At 47.3% G+C, this 14,905-nt stretch overlaps 2 protein-coding genes across 3 annotated transcripts in view; one reads left to right on the top strand and one right to left on the bottom strand.

Annotated features, from left to right (window-relative positions):
* Positions 1–7,917: 7,917 nt before the first annotated feature.
* NAIF1 (nuclear apoptosis inducing factor 1) lies at positions 7,918–12,662 on the bottom strand. 2 transcript variants are annotated; one of them, XM_014580192.3, is made up of 2 exons: positions 11,561–12,662; positions 7,918–10,265 (listed from the first exon to the last, which is right to left on the bottom strand). In XM_014580192.3, exons 1-2 carry the CDS (start codon positions 12,090–12,092, stop codon positions 9,793–9,795), a joined length of 1,005 nt encoding a protein of 334 aa, XP_014435678.2. In that variant the 5' UTR covers positions 12,093–12,662; the 3' UTR covers positions 7,918–9,792. The 2 variants fall into 2 exon arrangements, with proteins under 2 accessions (XP_014435678.2, XP_014435679.2); XM_014580193.3 differs by having other exon boundaries at positions 11,582–12,662.
* A 321-nt stretch (positions 12,663–12,983) lies between these two features.
* Positions 12,984–14,905, top strand: part of SLC25A25 (solute carrier family 25 member 25) — a 46,957-nt gene continuing 45,035 nt past the window's right edge. Inside the window, exon 1 of the mRNA XM_006136323.4 lies at positions 12,984–13,592. Coding sequence (XP_006136385.2) covers positions 13,332–13,592 — 261 coding nt within the window. The 5' untranslated portion in view covers positions 12,984–13,331. The remainder of the gene's footprint in view (positions 13,593–14,905) is intronic.

Raw genomic sequence — 14,905 nt, 5'->3', positions numbered from 1 at the left:
TTAAGAAAATACAACTTCAGAAGCTAATCACCAGATATTGCTGTGAGGAAGAAGGAAACAGCCTTATCTATTATGAGAGTGTTCAGTGAAGAAAGAGATTTACCTGAGAGTGGAAAGGAACCCAAAAAACCCCTCTTGTGCAAAAAGGACCTGTTTACACAGCTCCTTTTTGCACAATAGCCTCTTGCGCAAAAGCGGCTGCTAATTAATTGTGCAAATGAAGTCTTCCAACAGTGGCCAATGCCAGGTGTCCCAGAAGGAATGAACAAAACAGGTCATCATCAAGTGATCGCTCTCCTGTCATCCATTTCCAGCCTCTGACAAACAAAGGCTAGGACACCATTCCTACCTATCCTGGCTAATAGCCATTGATGGACCTAACTGCTATGAATGTATCTAATATGTTTTGGAACACGGTTAAAGTCCTGGGCTACGACTAGACTGGCATTATTTTCCGCAAATGCTTTTAACGGAAAAGTTTTCCGTTAAAAGCATTTGCAGAAAAGAGCATCTAGAATGGCACGGACGCTTTCCGCAAAAGCACTTTTTGCGGAAAAGCGTCCGGGCCAATCTAGACGCGCTTTTGCGCAAAAAAGCCCCGATCGCCATTTTAGCCATCGAGGCTTTTTTGTGCAAAACATACTGTGCTGTCTACACTGGCCCTCTTGTGCAAATGATTTGCACAAGAGGGTTTTTGCCCGAACGGGAGCAGCATAGTATTTCCGCAAGAAGCACTGATTTCTTATAGTAGGAAGTCAGTGTTCTTGCGGAAATTCAAGCGGCCAGTGTAGACAGCTGGCAAGTTTTTCCACAAAAGCAGCTGATTTTGCGGAAGAACTTGCCAGTCTAGACACAGTCCTGGTGTTTACAACATCCTCTGGCAAGGAGTTCCATTAGTTGACTGTGCACTGTGTGAAGACATACTTCATTTTGTTTGTTTTAAACATACTACCTATTAATTTCATTTGGTGACCCCTAGTTCTTATGTTATGGGAACAAATAAGTAACTTTTCCTCATTCACTTTCTCCATACGTGTCATGATTTTATAGACCTCTATCATAATCTCCATCCTTAGTCTCCTCATTTCTAAGCTGAAAAGTCCCAGTCTTTTTAATCTCTCTTCATATGGGACCCATTCCAAACCCCTAATCATTTTTGTTGCCCTTTCCTGAACCTTTTGCAATGCCAAGATATCTTTTTTTGTGATGGGGCGACCACATCTGTATGCAGTGTTCAGTATTTATATAGAGGAAATAAGATATTATCTTATTCTCTGTCCCTTTTTTAATGATTTCTAACATTCTGGTTTTTTGACCGATGCTGCACATTGAGTGGATGGTTTCAGAGAACTATCCACAATGACTTCAAGATCTCTCTCTTGAGTAGTTATATCTAAATTAGTCTCCACCATTTTGCATGTATAATTGGGGTTATTTTTTCCCAATGTGCATTACTTTGCATTTATCAACATTAAAATTAATTTGCAATTTTGCTGACCAATCACCTAGGTTTGTGAGTTGGTTCTGAAGCTCTTCACAGTCTGCTTTATTCTTAACTATCTTGAGCAATTTATTATCACCTGCATATTATGTGCTGTTTATCAAAAACTTTGATTTCCATCACTTTGCTTATAAATGTATTTATATTTTGTCTGTCCTTTTTATTCTGTAGTAAACTTGTTACTAGAAATACTGTTAATTACTTAGTTTCATAGGAGTAGCTGTGTTAGTCTGTAACCGGAAAAACAAACAACAAGGAGTAGTGTAGCACACCTTAAAGACTAACAAAAATGTAGATGGTATCATGAGCTTTTGTGGGCACAACCCACGTCTCCAGGGGTCCAGTTTTCAAATAAATAGCACAGAAGGAATGGAGGGGAGGGAGGAAGGACAGGAAAAAGAAGGAAAGAAACTGTCAGAGTGTCCATGTTAAATGAAGCTGATAAGAATATTTAGTACCCTCTAAATTGGTTGATTTTTTGTTTTTGTTTCATCTTTGGTTGGTTTTTTATGTCATTAGGATGTGGAATGTAGCGGGCCATCCAGCCTAGCTCTTTAGACTTCTGTTGTAGGAATCAAACTTGTAAATGAAATTAAGTTCTGTGCCTTCCCTGTGGAGCTGGCTTTTGAAATTGGTTTGAAATAATATGAGATCCATTAATTAGTGCCCAGGCAAGTTAAAACGTTCCCCAACAGGTTTCTGTGAGTTGCCTTTTCAGATATCTGATTTGATTGTGTCCATTAATTCTTTTTCATAGAGACTGTCCAGTTTGGCCAATATACATGGCAGAGGGGCATAGGTGACACTTGATAGCATAGATCACATTAGTGGCTCTGCAGCTGTACAAGCCTCTGATGTAGTGGTTTATGTGGTTAGGTCATGTAATGATGTCGCATGTGTAGATGTGTGGACAGAATTGGCACCAGAGTTTATTGCAGGGGTGGGTTCCTGGATGAGTATGATGGACGTGTGCTTTGTGGCTATTGGAAAGGATTTGTTTGAGGTTAGGGAGTTGTCTGTAAGAGAGGATTGGTCTGCCCCCTAGGGCCTGTGAGAGTGAGGGGTCATTTTCCAGGATAGGTTGTAGATAATGCGTTGGAGGGGTTTAAGTTGGAGGCCATAGGTGTCCTTTTATTTTCTTTGTAGGGCCTATTTTGAAGTAGCTGATGTCTTGGTACTCCTCTGGCTCTGTCAATCTGTTTTTTCACTTCTCCAGGTGGGTATTTCAGTTTTAAGAATGCTTTATATAAATCCGCTAGGGCTATGTCTACCCTGGCAGGTTGTTGTGCCAGAAGTATGCAAATGAGGCTAAGCATGGAATAACACAGAGCCTCATTTGCATACTTAATGAGCCGCCATTTCTGCAGAAGAGGCTCTTGTGCCAGAAGGAGCATCTACACTGCCACTTCTTGCGCAAGAAAAACCCTCTTGCGCAATGCCATTATTCCTGAAAATAATCAGCGTAGTGGGATTGCACAAGAGGGTTTTTCCTGCACAAGAAGGGGCAGTGTAGACAGCTCCTTCTAGCGCAAGAGCCTCTTCCGCAAAAATGGTGGCTCATTAGGTATGCAAACGAGGCTTGGCGATAACATGCTTAGCCTTATTTGCATACTTCTGGCGCAACAACCAACCAGTGTAGACATAGGTGTTTGTCTCTGTCTGTGGGATTGGAGGCTCCGGTGTCTCTCCCTTCGCGGGAGAGCGCTGGTACTCAATCAGCTGGTCCTGTCCATGCTCTGGCACCGGCTCAACACCCTGCGCCCGGCCCCGGAGGTCCTGGCCAAGCTCCAGAGGGCAGCTTTGGGGTTCTTTTGGCCAGGACTGCACTGGGTCTCTGCAGGGGTCCTGTCCCTCCCCCTGGAGGAGGGGGGTCAGGGCCTGGTCTGCATACGCAGCCAGGTCCGGACCTTCCGCCTCCAGGCCCTGCAGAGACTCCTCTTCAGTGCAGGTAGTCTGGCATGGGGCACCTTGGCGCGCGCTTTCCTCCGCCGCCTCCGAGGGCTCCGATACGACCGGCAGCTCTTTTTCATCCACCCGAGGGGTCTTCCGCGAGACCTCTCAGAGCTGCCGGAATTCTACCAGGACCTCCTCCAGACCTGGAAGCTGTTCTCGGCGACCAGGTCCGTTGTGGCCTCCGAGGGGGCAGACCTCCTCGCGGAGCCCCTGCTCCACAATCCAGCCTTGTGCGTGCAGGTGGCGGAGTCTCCCTCGGTGCGCCGGAGGCTGATCCTGGCAGAAACCACCATGGTCGGAGACCTCCTGGACTACGACAGGGGGGACTGGGTGGATCCCCGAGCGCTCGCTCGGCGCATGGGGCTCTCCACCCCCCGAACCCCTCTGCGCCTACTCCAGGAGGTGAAGGCGGCTTTGCCGCGGCCCGCTCTCGACTTCCTGCAGCGGTCCTTGCGAGAGGGTACACCCCGCCCCTCCCCTCCTGCAAAGCCTCCGTCCCTTATTATTGGGCCCCTGTTCCACGGGCCCCCCCGGCCTCCCCACCCCTGGACCCCCAGCCGGCTGCAAAATCTGCAGCCGGTCTGTTTCCAAGCCGCGCCAAGGCAACATCTGTACACGCTCGTGCTCCACACCCTGCATTTCCCCACCCTCGTGTCCCGCCCTGATACCAAATGGCGGGACTATCTAAGACCCGTAGAGGGTGGGGAACCCCGATGGGCCAGCGTCTATTCCGATCTAATTCCGCGGCCCATCGGGGACATCAGTTGGCGGCTCCTTCACGGAGCCGTGAGCACGGGCGTGTACTTGGCGCGGTTTACCCTCATTCCAGACACCTGCCCCTTCTGCGGCGTGAGGGAGAACCTGGCGCACGCCTACCTCGAATGCGCCAGGTTGCAGCCCCTATTCCGGCTCCTCCAGAACCTCTTATTGAGGTTCTGGCTGCACTTTTCCCCCCACCTATTCATCTACGCACACCCTATCCGTGGCCCCACAAAGTCGCGAGACCTCCTCGTCAACCTCCTCCTGGCCCTAGCTAAGAGCACCATCTACAATACCAGGAGGAGGATGCTAGACGAGGGGGTTCTCTGCGACTGTGGGGCCTACTTCCGCTCCTCCCTTGTGTCACGAATCCGAGCAGAGTTCCTCTGGGCGGCGTCCACTGGCTCCATCGACAGCTTTGAGGAGCAGTGGGCGCTGTCCGGGGTTCTCTGCTCGGTGTCCCCATCCGGCTCCCTTATTTTGAACCTCTAACCCGCACTCCTTGATCCTTTATTCATTATTTGTCCCAAGGAATTAGTTGGACATGGGTCCAGTGTCCCTCCCATAAGGCTGGGGAGGGGCTTTTAGAAGGTGGGCGGGCTTCGCCCGCCCACCATCCCATGTTTTCAAATAGTCTGTGGGATTGGAGCAAACCCAGTTGTATCTTAGGGCCTGGCTATAAACAATTGATTGGGAAATGTGTCTTGGATGGAAACTGGAGGCATGTAGATAAGTAACAGTCAGCAGGTTTCTGTCTTAAGATGGTGGAAATATGTCCATTGTGTAATTGTACCTTAGTGTCAAGAAAAGGAATCACTTGTGTGGACTGGTCCAGGCTAAGGTTGATGGTGGGGTAGATGTTATTGAAATTGCTGTGAAAGTCTTCAAGGGTCTTCTTCCCATGGGTCCATATGATGAAGATGTTATCAATGTAGCTTAAGTAGATGAAAGGTGCTAGGGGGGTGAGAGCTGAGGAAAAGTTGTTCAAGGTCAGCTATAAAGAGGCTGGCATACTGTGGGGCCATGCGAGTGCCTATAGGTGTGTCACTGACTTGAATTAACTTGTTAATTACTTAGCACATCACAAAATAGAGTTCCATGTTCTTTATCCATTTTTTATGCAAGGATATGCTATTTAGCCTTCTCAGCCAACCTGCCTGTGTGTGGATACAGGGGTCTTTCCCCCTGCATTATACTGAGTTTCATTCCATCTTGTCAGCCTCGAGAGAATTGTGAGAAGCAAATTGTATCATAGAAGGTAGAGACTGGGGAGACTTTTTAGATCAATCTGGTATGTCTCTGTATTTGCAGAGCTTTTCTGCTTTAGGGTTTTAAATATAAATCTTAGATTGATTGGGGCTGGCTGAACTAAGATCTAAGTGGAATGTCTGTCTATATCTTGTCCTAAGTGACAGAAATGTAGCCATGTTAGTCTGGTGTAGCTGAAACAAAATACAGGACTATGTAGCACTTTAAAGACTAACAAGATGGTTTATTAGATGATGAGCTTTTGTGGGCCAGACCCACTTCCTCAGATCAAATAGTGGAAGAAAATAGTCACAACCAATATACCAAAGGATACAATTAAAAAAAAATGAACACATATGAAAAGGACAAATCACATTTCAGAACAGAAGGGGGATGCGAGGGGGGGGGGGGGAAAGGAAGGTGAATGCCTGTGAGTTAATGATATTAGAGGTGGGGAAGGGTAGATGTCTGTGAGCTAATGGTATTAGAGGTGATAATTGGGGAAGCTATCTTTGTAATGGGTAAGGTAGTTGGGGTCTTTGTTCAGCCCCCTGCGGAGAGTGTCGAATTTTAGCATGAATGCCAGTTCAGAGGATTCCCTTTCAAGTGCAGATTTGAAAGTCTTCTGAAGTAGGATGCATGTGATTAGGTCATTGAGACAGTGTCCTTTCTGGTTGAAATGGCAAGAAACTGTTTTTTCTTTGTGATCCTGTCTAATGTCTGTTTTGTGAGCATTGATTCTTTGGCGAAGTGTCTGAGACGTGACTCATGCAGTTACCTACATGCTTCCAGCTCCCATCCAGCACACACCATACGATCCATCATCTATAGCCAAGCCCTTCGATACAACCGCATCTGCTCTAATCCCACTGACAGAGACCAGAAACTTCAGGATCTCTTCCAAGCATTTATAAACCTCAACTACCCACCCGGAGAAATAAAAAAGCAAATTGAAAAAGCCAAACGAATACCTAGAAACCATCTACTACAAGACAGACCCAAGAAAACCAACAATAGAACACCACTTGTCATCACCTACAGCTCCCAACTTAAACCTGTCCAACACATTATCAATAAATTACAGCCTATACTGGAACAGGACACTAAACTCCAAGAAGCTCTGGGAGACAGACCCATAGTCTCCTATAGACAACCACCTAATCTCAAGATGATTCTTACCAACAACCACAGGACATACCAAACTAATACCAACCCTGGTACTTTCCCTTGCAACAAACCCCGTTGCCAGCTTTGTCCACATATTCACTCTGCTGGCACCACTACTGGGCCTAACCAAGTGAGTTATAAGATCAAGAATACATATTCCCGCGCATCCAGAAATATAATCTATGCTATCATGTGCCGAAAGTGTCCGTCTGCTATGTACATTGGACAAACGTCTCAGACACTTCGCCAAAGAATCAATGCCCACAAAACAGACATTAGACAGGATCACAAAGAAATAACAGTTTCTTGCCATTTCAACATGAAAGGACACTGTCTCAGTGACCTAATCACATGCATCCTACTTCAGAAGACTTTCAAATCTGCACTTGAAAGGGAATCCTCTGAACTGGCATTCATGCTAAAATTCGACACTCTCCGCAGGGGGCTGAACAAAGACCCCAACTACCTTACCCATTACAAAGATAGCTTCCCCAATTATCACCTCTAATACCATTAGCTCACAGACATCTACCTTTCCCCACCTCTAATATCATTAACTCACAGGCATTCAACTTCCTTCCCCCCCCCCCCGCATCCCCCTTCTGTTCTGAAATGTGATTTGTCCTTTTCATATGTGTTCATTTTTTTAAATTGTATCCTTTGGTATATTGGTTGTGACTATTTTCTTCCACTATTTGATCTGAGGAAGTGGGTCTGTCCCACGAAAGCTCATCATCTAATAAACCATCTTGTTAGTCTTTAAAGTGCTACATAGTCCTGTATTTTGTCCTAAGTGGAACAATTGCTCTATTTTGCTTTATGGTGCCATCTGCAGGAGAGAACTGAAATGAATTCTGTACATCACCAGCCACCTGAACACCTTTAAAACGCCATATTTGCTCCAAGGATAGCATGCACAAAGCAACCTGGCCACTCTGGTAAATGGCCTCAGATAGCCCTTGAAGAGATCTCTGGTTCATCTCCTGAACTTCCAACCCTAGAAATATGTGCTATATACCACTGAGAAACTAGAAATCCCAAAAGTGACGGATGACAAAATAGCTTCAAGATAAAATTGCAGAAAGTATTAATATTATTGAGAAACAGAATGTAATCATGAAACTAAATGTCATGTAATGAAGCATGTGAACAAGGGGACAGAGTTAAGTTTGCAGAAAAGACTATGTAACCTTAACTTTGATATTTCCTGACTCTTGAGTCCTTCTTAGCCTTGTGTCATTTTTTCCCCCAATGATAATACTGATATACTGAGAGGCAATTTACCAAAAAATTTTTTTATTAAAAATTCATACTGGTATTCTTATTCACAAGTGAGGTAAAACCAAACAGGTATGATGCAGCGTCTGTTTTAAAAATAAACCACAACTGAGTCATTGATTTGATTCCACAGGTTTTGAGAGAAACAAGTCAAGAAAATTGTCTTGATGTGATTAGATGATGGACAAGGTGGGAAGGTCAGTGATGGTGTTGTCCTGACTCAGAGTGGACGACTGAATGGATGGGACAAGGATCTTCCATTGACCAAAGTCTTTGAATTCCACTATTCATTATCTTATCCTCCTCCTTCCTAAAGAGAGTGCGTTACCACTACAATGAAGGTTATAAAATGTAGCAATATCCCATGTACTGGTTTAGTTAAGTTCCCCATCACTGTTTTCATTGTAGAAAGATATATTCAGAGGTTTGTAATTTAATTGCAAAAATTAATTGCATCAGTTCATTGCTTCTCAGCCCTCCAGAGAGTTCAACAGCAAACTTAGCTCAGCATAAAAAAGTTCCATCTTGACAGTAATATTTGGCCAGTATTAATCCATAATTTTGATTAAATTGGTTTTGCAGGTGGGTCCGTGGGACAAGAGAAAGGCATTAACAAAAGTAGTTTTTAGACAAATTAGTCAGCTTCTACACAGGTAGAGGTGAAGCTTTTCATCTGAAATATTTTGTTTTGTTTATGATATTGGTACACATCTATACCAACCACACACACACCATCAAGTCAACTTGCTATGAAACTAAGTGTTCTTTTAGGCTCGAGCCCCAAAAGCCAGAACAGCTCTAAAAGTAAGTGCGAAGGATCAGTCGCCCCTCCTCTCCCCCCAATATAATCTTAAGAAAGATTTGGGGCAAATCCCATAGTCCTTAGCCTGTTGAAGTCAATGGTAACAAATTTTGTTAACGCCTTAAAAAAAATTACAAACCGTAAACAAAAAACAAACCTCCTCCCAATCCCATTAAAATAACATGTAGTTGACAAACTCACACAAGCCATGACTTTTAGTTATGGCTTTGCTGAAAATTCTATATTTTCCCCACTTTGAGACAATGTACTGTACAGGGTTCAAACTATACTGCAGTACCTATTCCACTGGTATGGCATTTCCTCTGTATGCAAATCTACCTAAATGAAATTCATACTTATTCCCTTAGGTACTTCTTTTGAGACATTTAATACACATGCACAAACACCTCTGCTAGCTTTGGATGAAATTCAGCACTGTGCAGAAGGCCAATATGATGTCTATGCACCACAAACTCTATTTTTAGAGCTAAAGTAGAACTTCTGTGGGATTTAGGTTGTGGACAGGCCTTGTGCTAATCCTTTATACAGGGGTGACTTACACACTTAAAGAGCAGCAACCACAATCTTCCAACACACAGGCCGCCACAAACTTCCTATACCACCTCAGGTGCCATATTATTACTCTACAAGTGTCCAGCAAGAGACAGGACTGCATTAGCTTCTCTGTACTAGAACAAAGTATCTGGGCACCTTCAAAGATGAATCGTAACTTCACAAACCACGATAAGGGCCATAAGGCTGGTGTTAAAAGCCAGTTAAAAGCTGTATGTTTGGGGAAAGGGTATCATTTCTTTTTTAAGATAGAAATAAATAAAAATAATTGTCTTTTTAGAAATCTATGTGGAAAAAATAGGTTTCTTTTTTAAAAAAGAAAAAAATCTAACAACACTAAATTCCAAGTTTAATCACACATCCTGGCTTCCATCCTGGATGCTGAGTCCAAAGAAGCAGATAGCATAGGATCATCACAGAAAAGGATGCAACAGCTTTTGACTTCAGAGGGCTGGAACTCTATAGTAGTGAAGACAGCTCTTTTGAGAGAAGTGTCCAGTTGGTCCTTATTTTATTGAATGATACCATCTTGTTGCCCATTCTGGGCCACATGGCTGGGCTCAGCAGTTACCGAAGGATTAGGTGTATTACTTTGCAGAAATCGACGGAAGTCCTTGATCATGGGGCGTAAGATCTGGATGAGGGCACTCAGAGCAGCCTGGGTCCCTTCCATAGCCTGCGCCTGACGCTCTTGGGCACATGCCTGCACTTCCTGAGAGCGACGGATCATCTGCAGCAGGTCATTTTGCTGTTCCAAGTGCTGGGCAATCTCCTTCACATGCAGGTTGGTCACTCGCTGCTCCTGAAGGAGTTTGGCTGAATTTAGGGCAATTCGGCTCTTCAGCTCCTGGGGCTTTACAGATGCCTCAGACTGATGTGCCATCATCTCCAAGGGTGTTTCAGCAGTAACTGTTGTGGGAGTCTCTGTTGTGCAGTACTCCACCACTCCATCCTCCAGACTATGGTAAGTTGTCTCTGCAGGAACTAGAAGCAAATAAAAAGAGATGTCAGCGGCTGCTGCTCTTTGAGTGAATACCTATAGCTACAAAATATCTACTCCACTAACAAATGAACATGTCAGGGCTTTAGTGCCTGTGTAAGAAGAAAACAGAGAAGACTGTGCATGTAGATCACCAAAGAAGAAAGCTAGTCCTACAGAAATGGATCTTTCCTGATCTGGATATGTCCCCAGGCTTGTACATTTTGGGGTCAAAGAGAGTAAGGAATACTAATACTATAGTTTATACCTACATATACCACTTTTCATCCCCTAGTTCAAGAGTAGCTTTCCAAGCAACATTAGCAAATGGACACAAAGGACAAATAAGATATGAAATGGCTTTGGATAAAATGTCTTGACTGCTCAAGTATCCACTGGAATATCTTCTCAGGCCCATAAACAAGTTACTAAAGACAAAAGGAAAAATATATTTCTATCTTCCATAACACAAAAGGAAGTAAGGAGATGGAAAAAGAGCTGGGAGTGGCCACAGAAGACAGAAACCTATTAATCTCAACCTTTGCAGTACAATACAAGTTTCATATTCATCACTGCCATAACAGCTAGGTGCTACTATTTTAACTAGCGTATCTATGAACATCTAAACATAAAAAGAAAGCTCTGTGTAAGATAGCTTAATAGATGTACATAGCCAGACATCTCTATAGTCTGCTATTTTGCTCCATCCTGCATGCTGGATTTACTGACAGAACATAAAGAACATCCATTCCAATGGGAGAAAAAGCATAAGAAAAATATCTGAACTCGTGAACAGAGAACTATGTACTGTAAGCTTTTATTCTAGACTGGAAGGTTCAGCGTTCAAATTTTTTCTTTCATTACTAAGACCTTTTAATTAATTGTTGTTTCCTTTTATGATTTGCAACCCCACTCACAAGCTTTAACCAGCTTTAACCACAGACAATTATGCTGCAGCTACTAACCATCCTATGATACAGCCATACATTTATCCCCCTGAGGGAGGCTGTTTATTGCAAAGGTGCACTGAGATGCCACGTCCCCAAAAGGCTGCTCACTTATTCTTAAGACTGACATTGCTGTCAAACAGGGGTGGCTTTCAGTACCTGCATTTCCTGCCCCGACCCCTTATTGCACCTGAAATTATTATAGGTGCCATTTTCACTATATTGTGGAAGGTGCCAGGATTTCATTTTCTTGCTCTATTGGGGAACAGAGGAACACCACATGGGTACACTGGCCCCTTCTCATTGTTCATGGGAGAACTTTAAGGACCCTGTATAGCTTTCTGATCCAGCACCTTCATCGGGGCAGCACTCACTCTGGGTCAGGGTGACAGTGGTGGTGGAGGCTGCGATGGGTATCTCAGCACCATCCCCGGCAGTGCAGTCCCCAGTAGGCAGACTGATGATGGTAGCTTCTCCCAGTAGGTTACAGATGCGCTGCTGCATGGGGGTGAGTATGACAGGGGTGGCTGCAGCACCAGTAGGGTCCTCGCTGTCCTGGCCCTCGCCAGCTCCATCCTGCCCTATGCCGCCTCCTTCCATAGCGGCACGGACCTGTGCTACCTTGCGCCGCACCTCAGTTTTGAGGTCTGACCACTTCTTCTTGACCTCTGGCAGCTCACGGCGACAGGTGGCCACGGCGTTGACACGGCGTAGGATGTCGTGCCAGGCAGCGGCCTTGGCAGCCAGTGGGACCCCAGCGTTGAAGTGGTTGATGAGCAGATGCTTGCCCCGTTCCAGCTCCTCCACGATGATCTCTACCTCCCGCCCCGAGAAGTTCATCTTGCGTTTCTTCGCTGGGGGCACCGGGGGCGATGCCATTGTCATGGGGTCACAGGGCTAGGGAGATTCGGGGCTGGGGGGAGCTGCTCCTGGGAGGGTTTGGGAGAGGTCAGGTCTAACAGATGCTGGGGCAGGCAGAGGGCCCTACAGGGGGGACTGCAAGAGCAGGAGACCTCAGAGGGAACTGGGGCTAGGGAGGGGGGCCTGGTAGAGAGCTGGGAAGGCCAAAAGGACCCTAGAGGAACTGGAAGGGCAGGAGGCCTTAAAGGGTCAAGGGGGAGGGGAACCAGAGAGAGGTGGGGAGGCAAGTAGGGGCCCTACGAGGGACTTAAGGCCTAATGGAGGTAGAGGAGGGGTGGGATCCAGGGGCCCCAAGAGCTAACAGGGTCTGGTGACCAAAAGGCTCAGAAAAAATGGGGGGCCCCCGAAGGGGCCTCAGGGGCCCTGGGGTGAGACCCCCTTGAATAGCGAAAGATACGCAAATTGCGTACCGCGGCCACCCAGCAGGCTCCGCTAAAGGGCCTCCGCCCTGCGGCAGTGGCGTAATGGCTTCCAGAATCAGCCCCTTTCCTTTCTCAGCCCCATTGGGCCCCCCGCTTGCCTATCAGACATAGGTCTCACCTCCCGCCACCTGCACCATAATTCTATTGGCCAAAGGTGCTGTTCGTCTGTCGTAAGCACCGCCTCCCTGCAGCGCCATTCCAGCCCGCTGGCTGGCATGCTGCCTGTCAAAGGGTGTAACCGCCTTCCGGGTCCGCCCCTTATAGTGCCTTTTCTGTCACTCATAGCTACGTAGCGCTTTTCTCCCAGGCTATTGGATATATCCCCTGTCTGTCAAGATTCACTACGGACTCAGGACGCCATCGTCTCAGCCCATTGGGCCTTTGGGCCTGCGTCGTCTAACCTCCGCAGCGATTTCACCAATGGGAACCCTCCCACAGTGGCGGGGGCAGCTACTGCATTCGGAATCGAAGGGGTGCGTGTGACGTAATCAAATCGCCCATGCTTTGATTGGCTTCCTACGCTGTGCGTCCGCAGTGCTGTCCTCCACCTCCCTACGAAAACGCCGTTCCGCAGGGCTACGAAGTGGTCACGTGGGCGCTTTGCCTCGCGGCGCCAACCGGAAGCCGGTTGAATCACTCCCAACAAAAACGCCGTTCCGCAGGGCTACGAAGTGGTCACGTGGGCGCTTTGCCTCGCCGCGCTAGCCGGAAACCGGTTGAATCACTTCCTTGCTGAGGGGGGAGTTCCGCCATTTGCCGGCGTTTCGCGAGCCGCTGGAGGATGCCGGGTCCGCGGCGCTCTCTGGCCTCCCCGGTGGTGAGCGGCGTGTTGTGCCCATGCGGCTCCAAGGGGGCCGCCATCGCCAGCCCGGCCGCTGAGACGGGCCCGGGCGGCCGGTCCGCGTGCGGAGGGCCCGAGCACCGGCGCCTTCACACCCTCTTCCAGAAGCTCGACGTGAACCGGGACGGCGCGCTTTGTGTGCACGACCTGGCGGTGGGGCTGGGGCAGCTGGGACTGCACCGCACCGAGCGGGATCTGTGGGTGAGCGAGAGAGCGACTCTGCGGGGGTTCCCGTGGGGTGTGCGTGAGAGTTGCACCCGGAGGGGAGGGGATGCCGCGTGTTGGGCGGGAGGGAGGAGGTTGTACCAGACCGAGGGGAGCGGTCTGGTGGGGGTGTGCCCGCGGGGAAGGGGAGTGATGATTGCAGCACACTGCGGGGGGAGGTGTGGTGAGGGCCTGCCTTTAGGTGACTGACCGAGCAAGGGGAATGATTGCATCATGGGGACGGGAGTGCGGGGAGGAGGTGTCCCTGGGTAAGGGGAGGATTGCATCACTTTAGGCGTTGCATGCCCCCAGTTAGCGATAGGGGATTGTATCATGCAAAGAGGAGGATGCCCCCAAAGTGAGTGACTGGGGAAGGGGGTAGATTGCATCACACTGAGTAGGGGAGCTCTGGGTGGGTGGTGAGAGAGAGAGCAGCACCCCACCTATAGAGCTTGAGGTCTTTGCAGAGAAGTTGCATTCTTAAGCAGAGCCTACGTTTGGTGGCTGAAAGAGACAAGATGGTCTAACTGAAACCAAGTCTCAGAGAGGTGGTAATTTTAAAAATGAGCCATCTTGCAGTACCTTACAGATTAACGAAAATATATAGTATGATGAGCTTTTGTGGGCAAGGCCCACTTCATTAGTGCTCATCATCTGAAGAAGTTAGCTTTTGTTCACAAAAGCTCATGAAACTATATATTTTGTTAGTCTCTAAGTTGCTGCAGGACTACTTATTGTTTTTAATCAAAAGCAGTATGTGTGTATTTGGAGGGGACTATAACGACTGCTTAATGAGTTTGGGGTCCTGTGGGACAATGTTCCCTCTAACTTTTTCCATCCATATGCAGATTACATTTTGTATGCTCACCAAGGCATGTGCAGATTTGCAGCACCAGTAGAAATGCATTCTGTCAATTGTGGGCCTCCTGCTAATCATCTGGATGGCACCTGAGTCTCTTCTGGGGCACTGCCCAACCACTCATCTTACAGGGAATACTTGATGTAGAAGGCTGTCTGATTCATAGGGTATTGTGGGGTGTATGCAGAGATGGTAGGAGGTTTTAATTGGGGTTCCCTCAAAGTTGCTTGGCTACCTAATAAACCCCATGGAGGGGCTCAGGTCTGTTGTGCACAGAGCTGCCACAGGTTCCTCTCCCCTGGCCACAGTAGCTAGCTACTGGGGCTGGAGGAGTGCACCTTTCCCCCAGCTGTGGTAATACCTTCATGCGCCCCAAATGCTTCATCCCTCAGCCCTACCCCAGAGCCCGCACCTCTGGCTAGAGCCCATCACCCTTTCACCCTGGGCCTCC

The sequence above is a fragment of the Pelodiscus sinensis genome, chromosome 22 (genome assembly GCF_049634645.1).
Source record: "Pelodiscus sinensis isolate JC-2024 chromosome 22, ASM4963464v1, whole genome shotgun sequence".
Lineage (NCBI taxonomy): Eukaryota > Metazoa > Chordata > Testudines > Trionychidae > Pelodiscus > Pelodiscus sinensis.
This window is presented reverse-complemented; position numbering and strand designations above follow the sequence as displayed.

Coding starts and splice junctions, on each gene's coding strand:
- NAIF1 (XM_014580192.3), bottom strand. CDS start 12,092: ATGACAATGGCATCGCCCCCGGTGCCCCCAGCGAAGAAACGCAAGATG. Junction 10,266..11,560: donor TGAGTGCTGCCCCGATGAAG/GTGCTGGATCAG, acceptor ATTTGCTTCTAG/TTCCTGCAGAGACAACTTAC.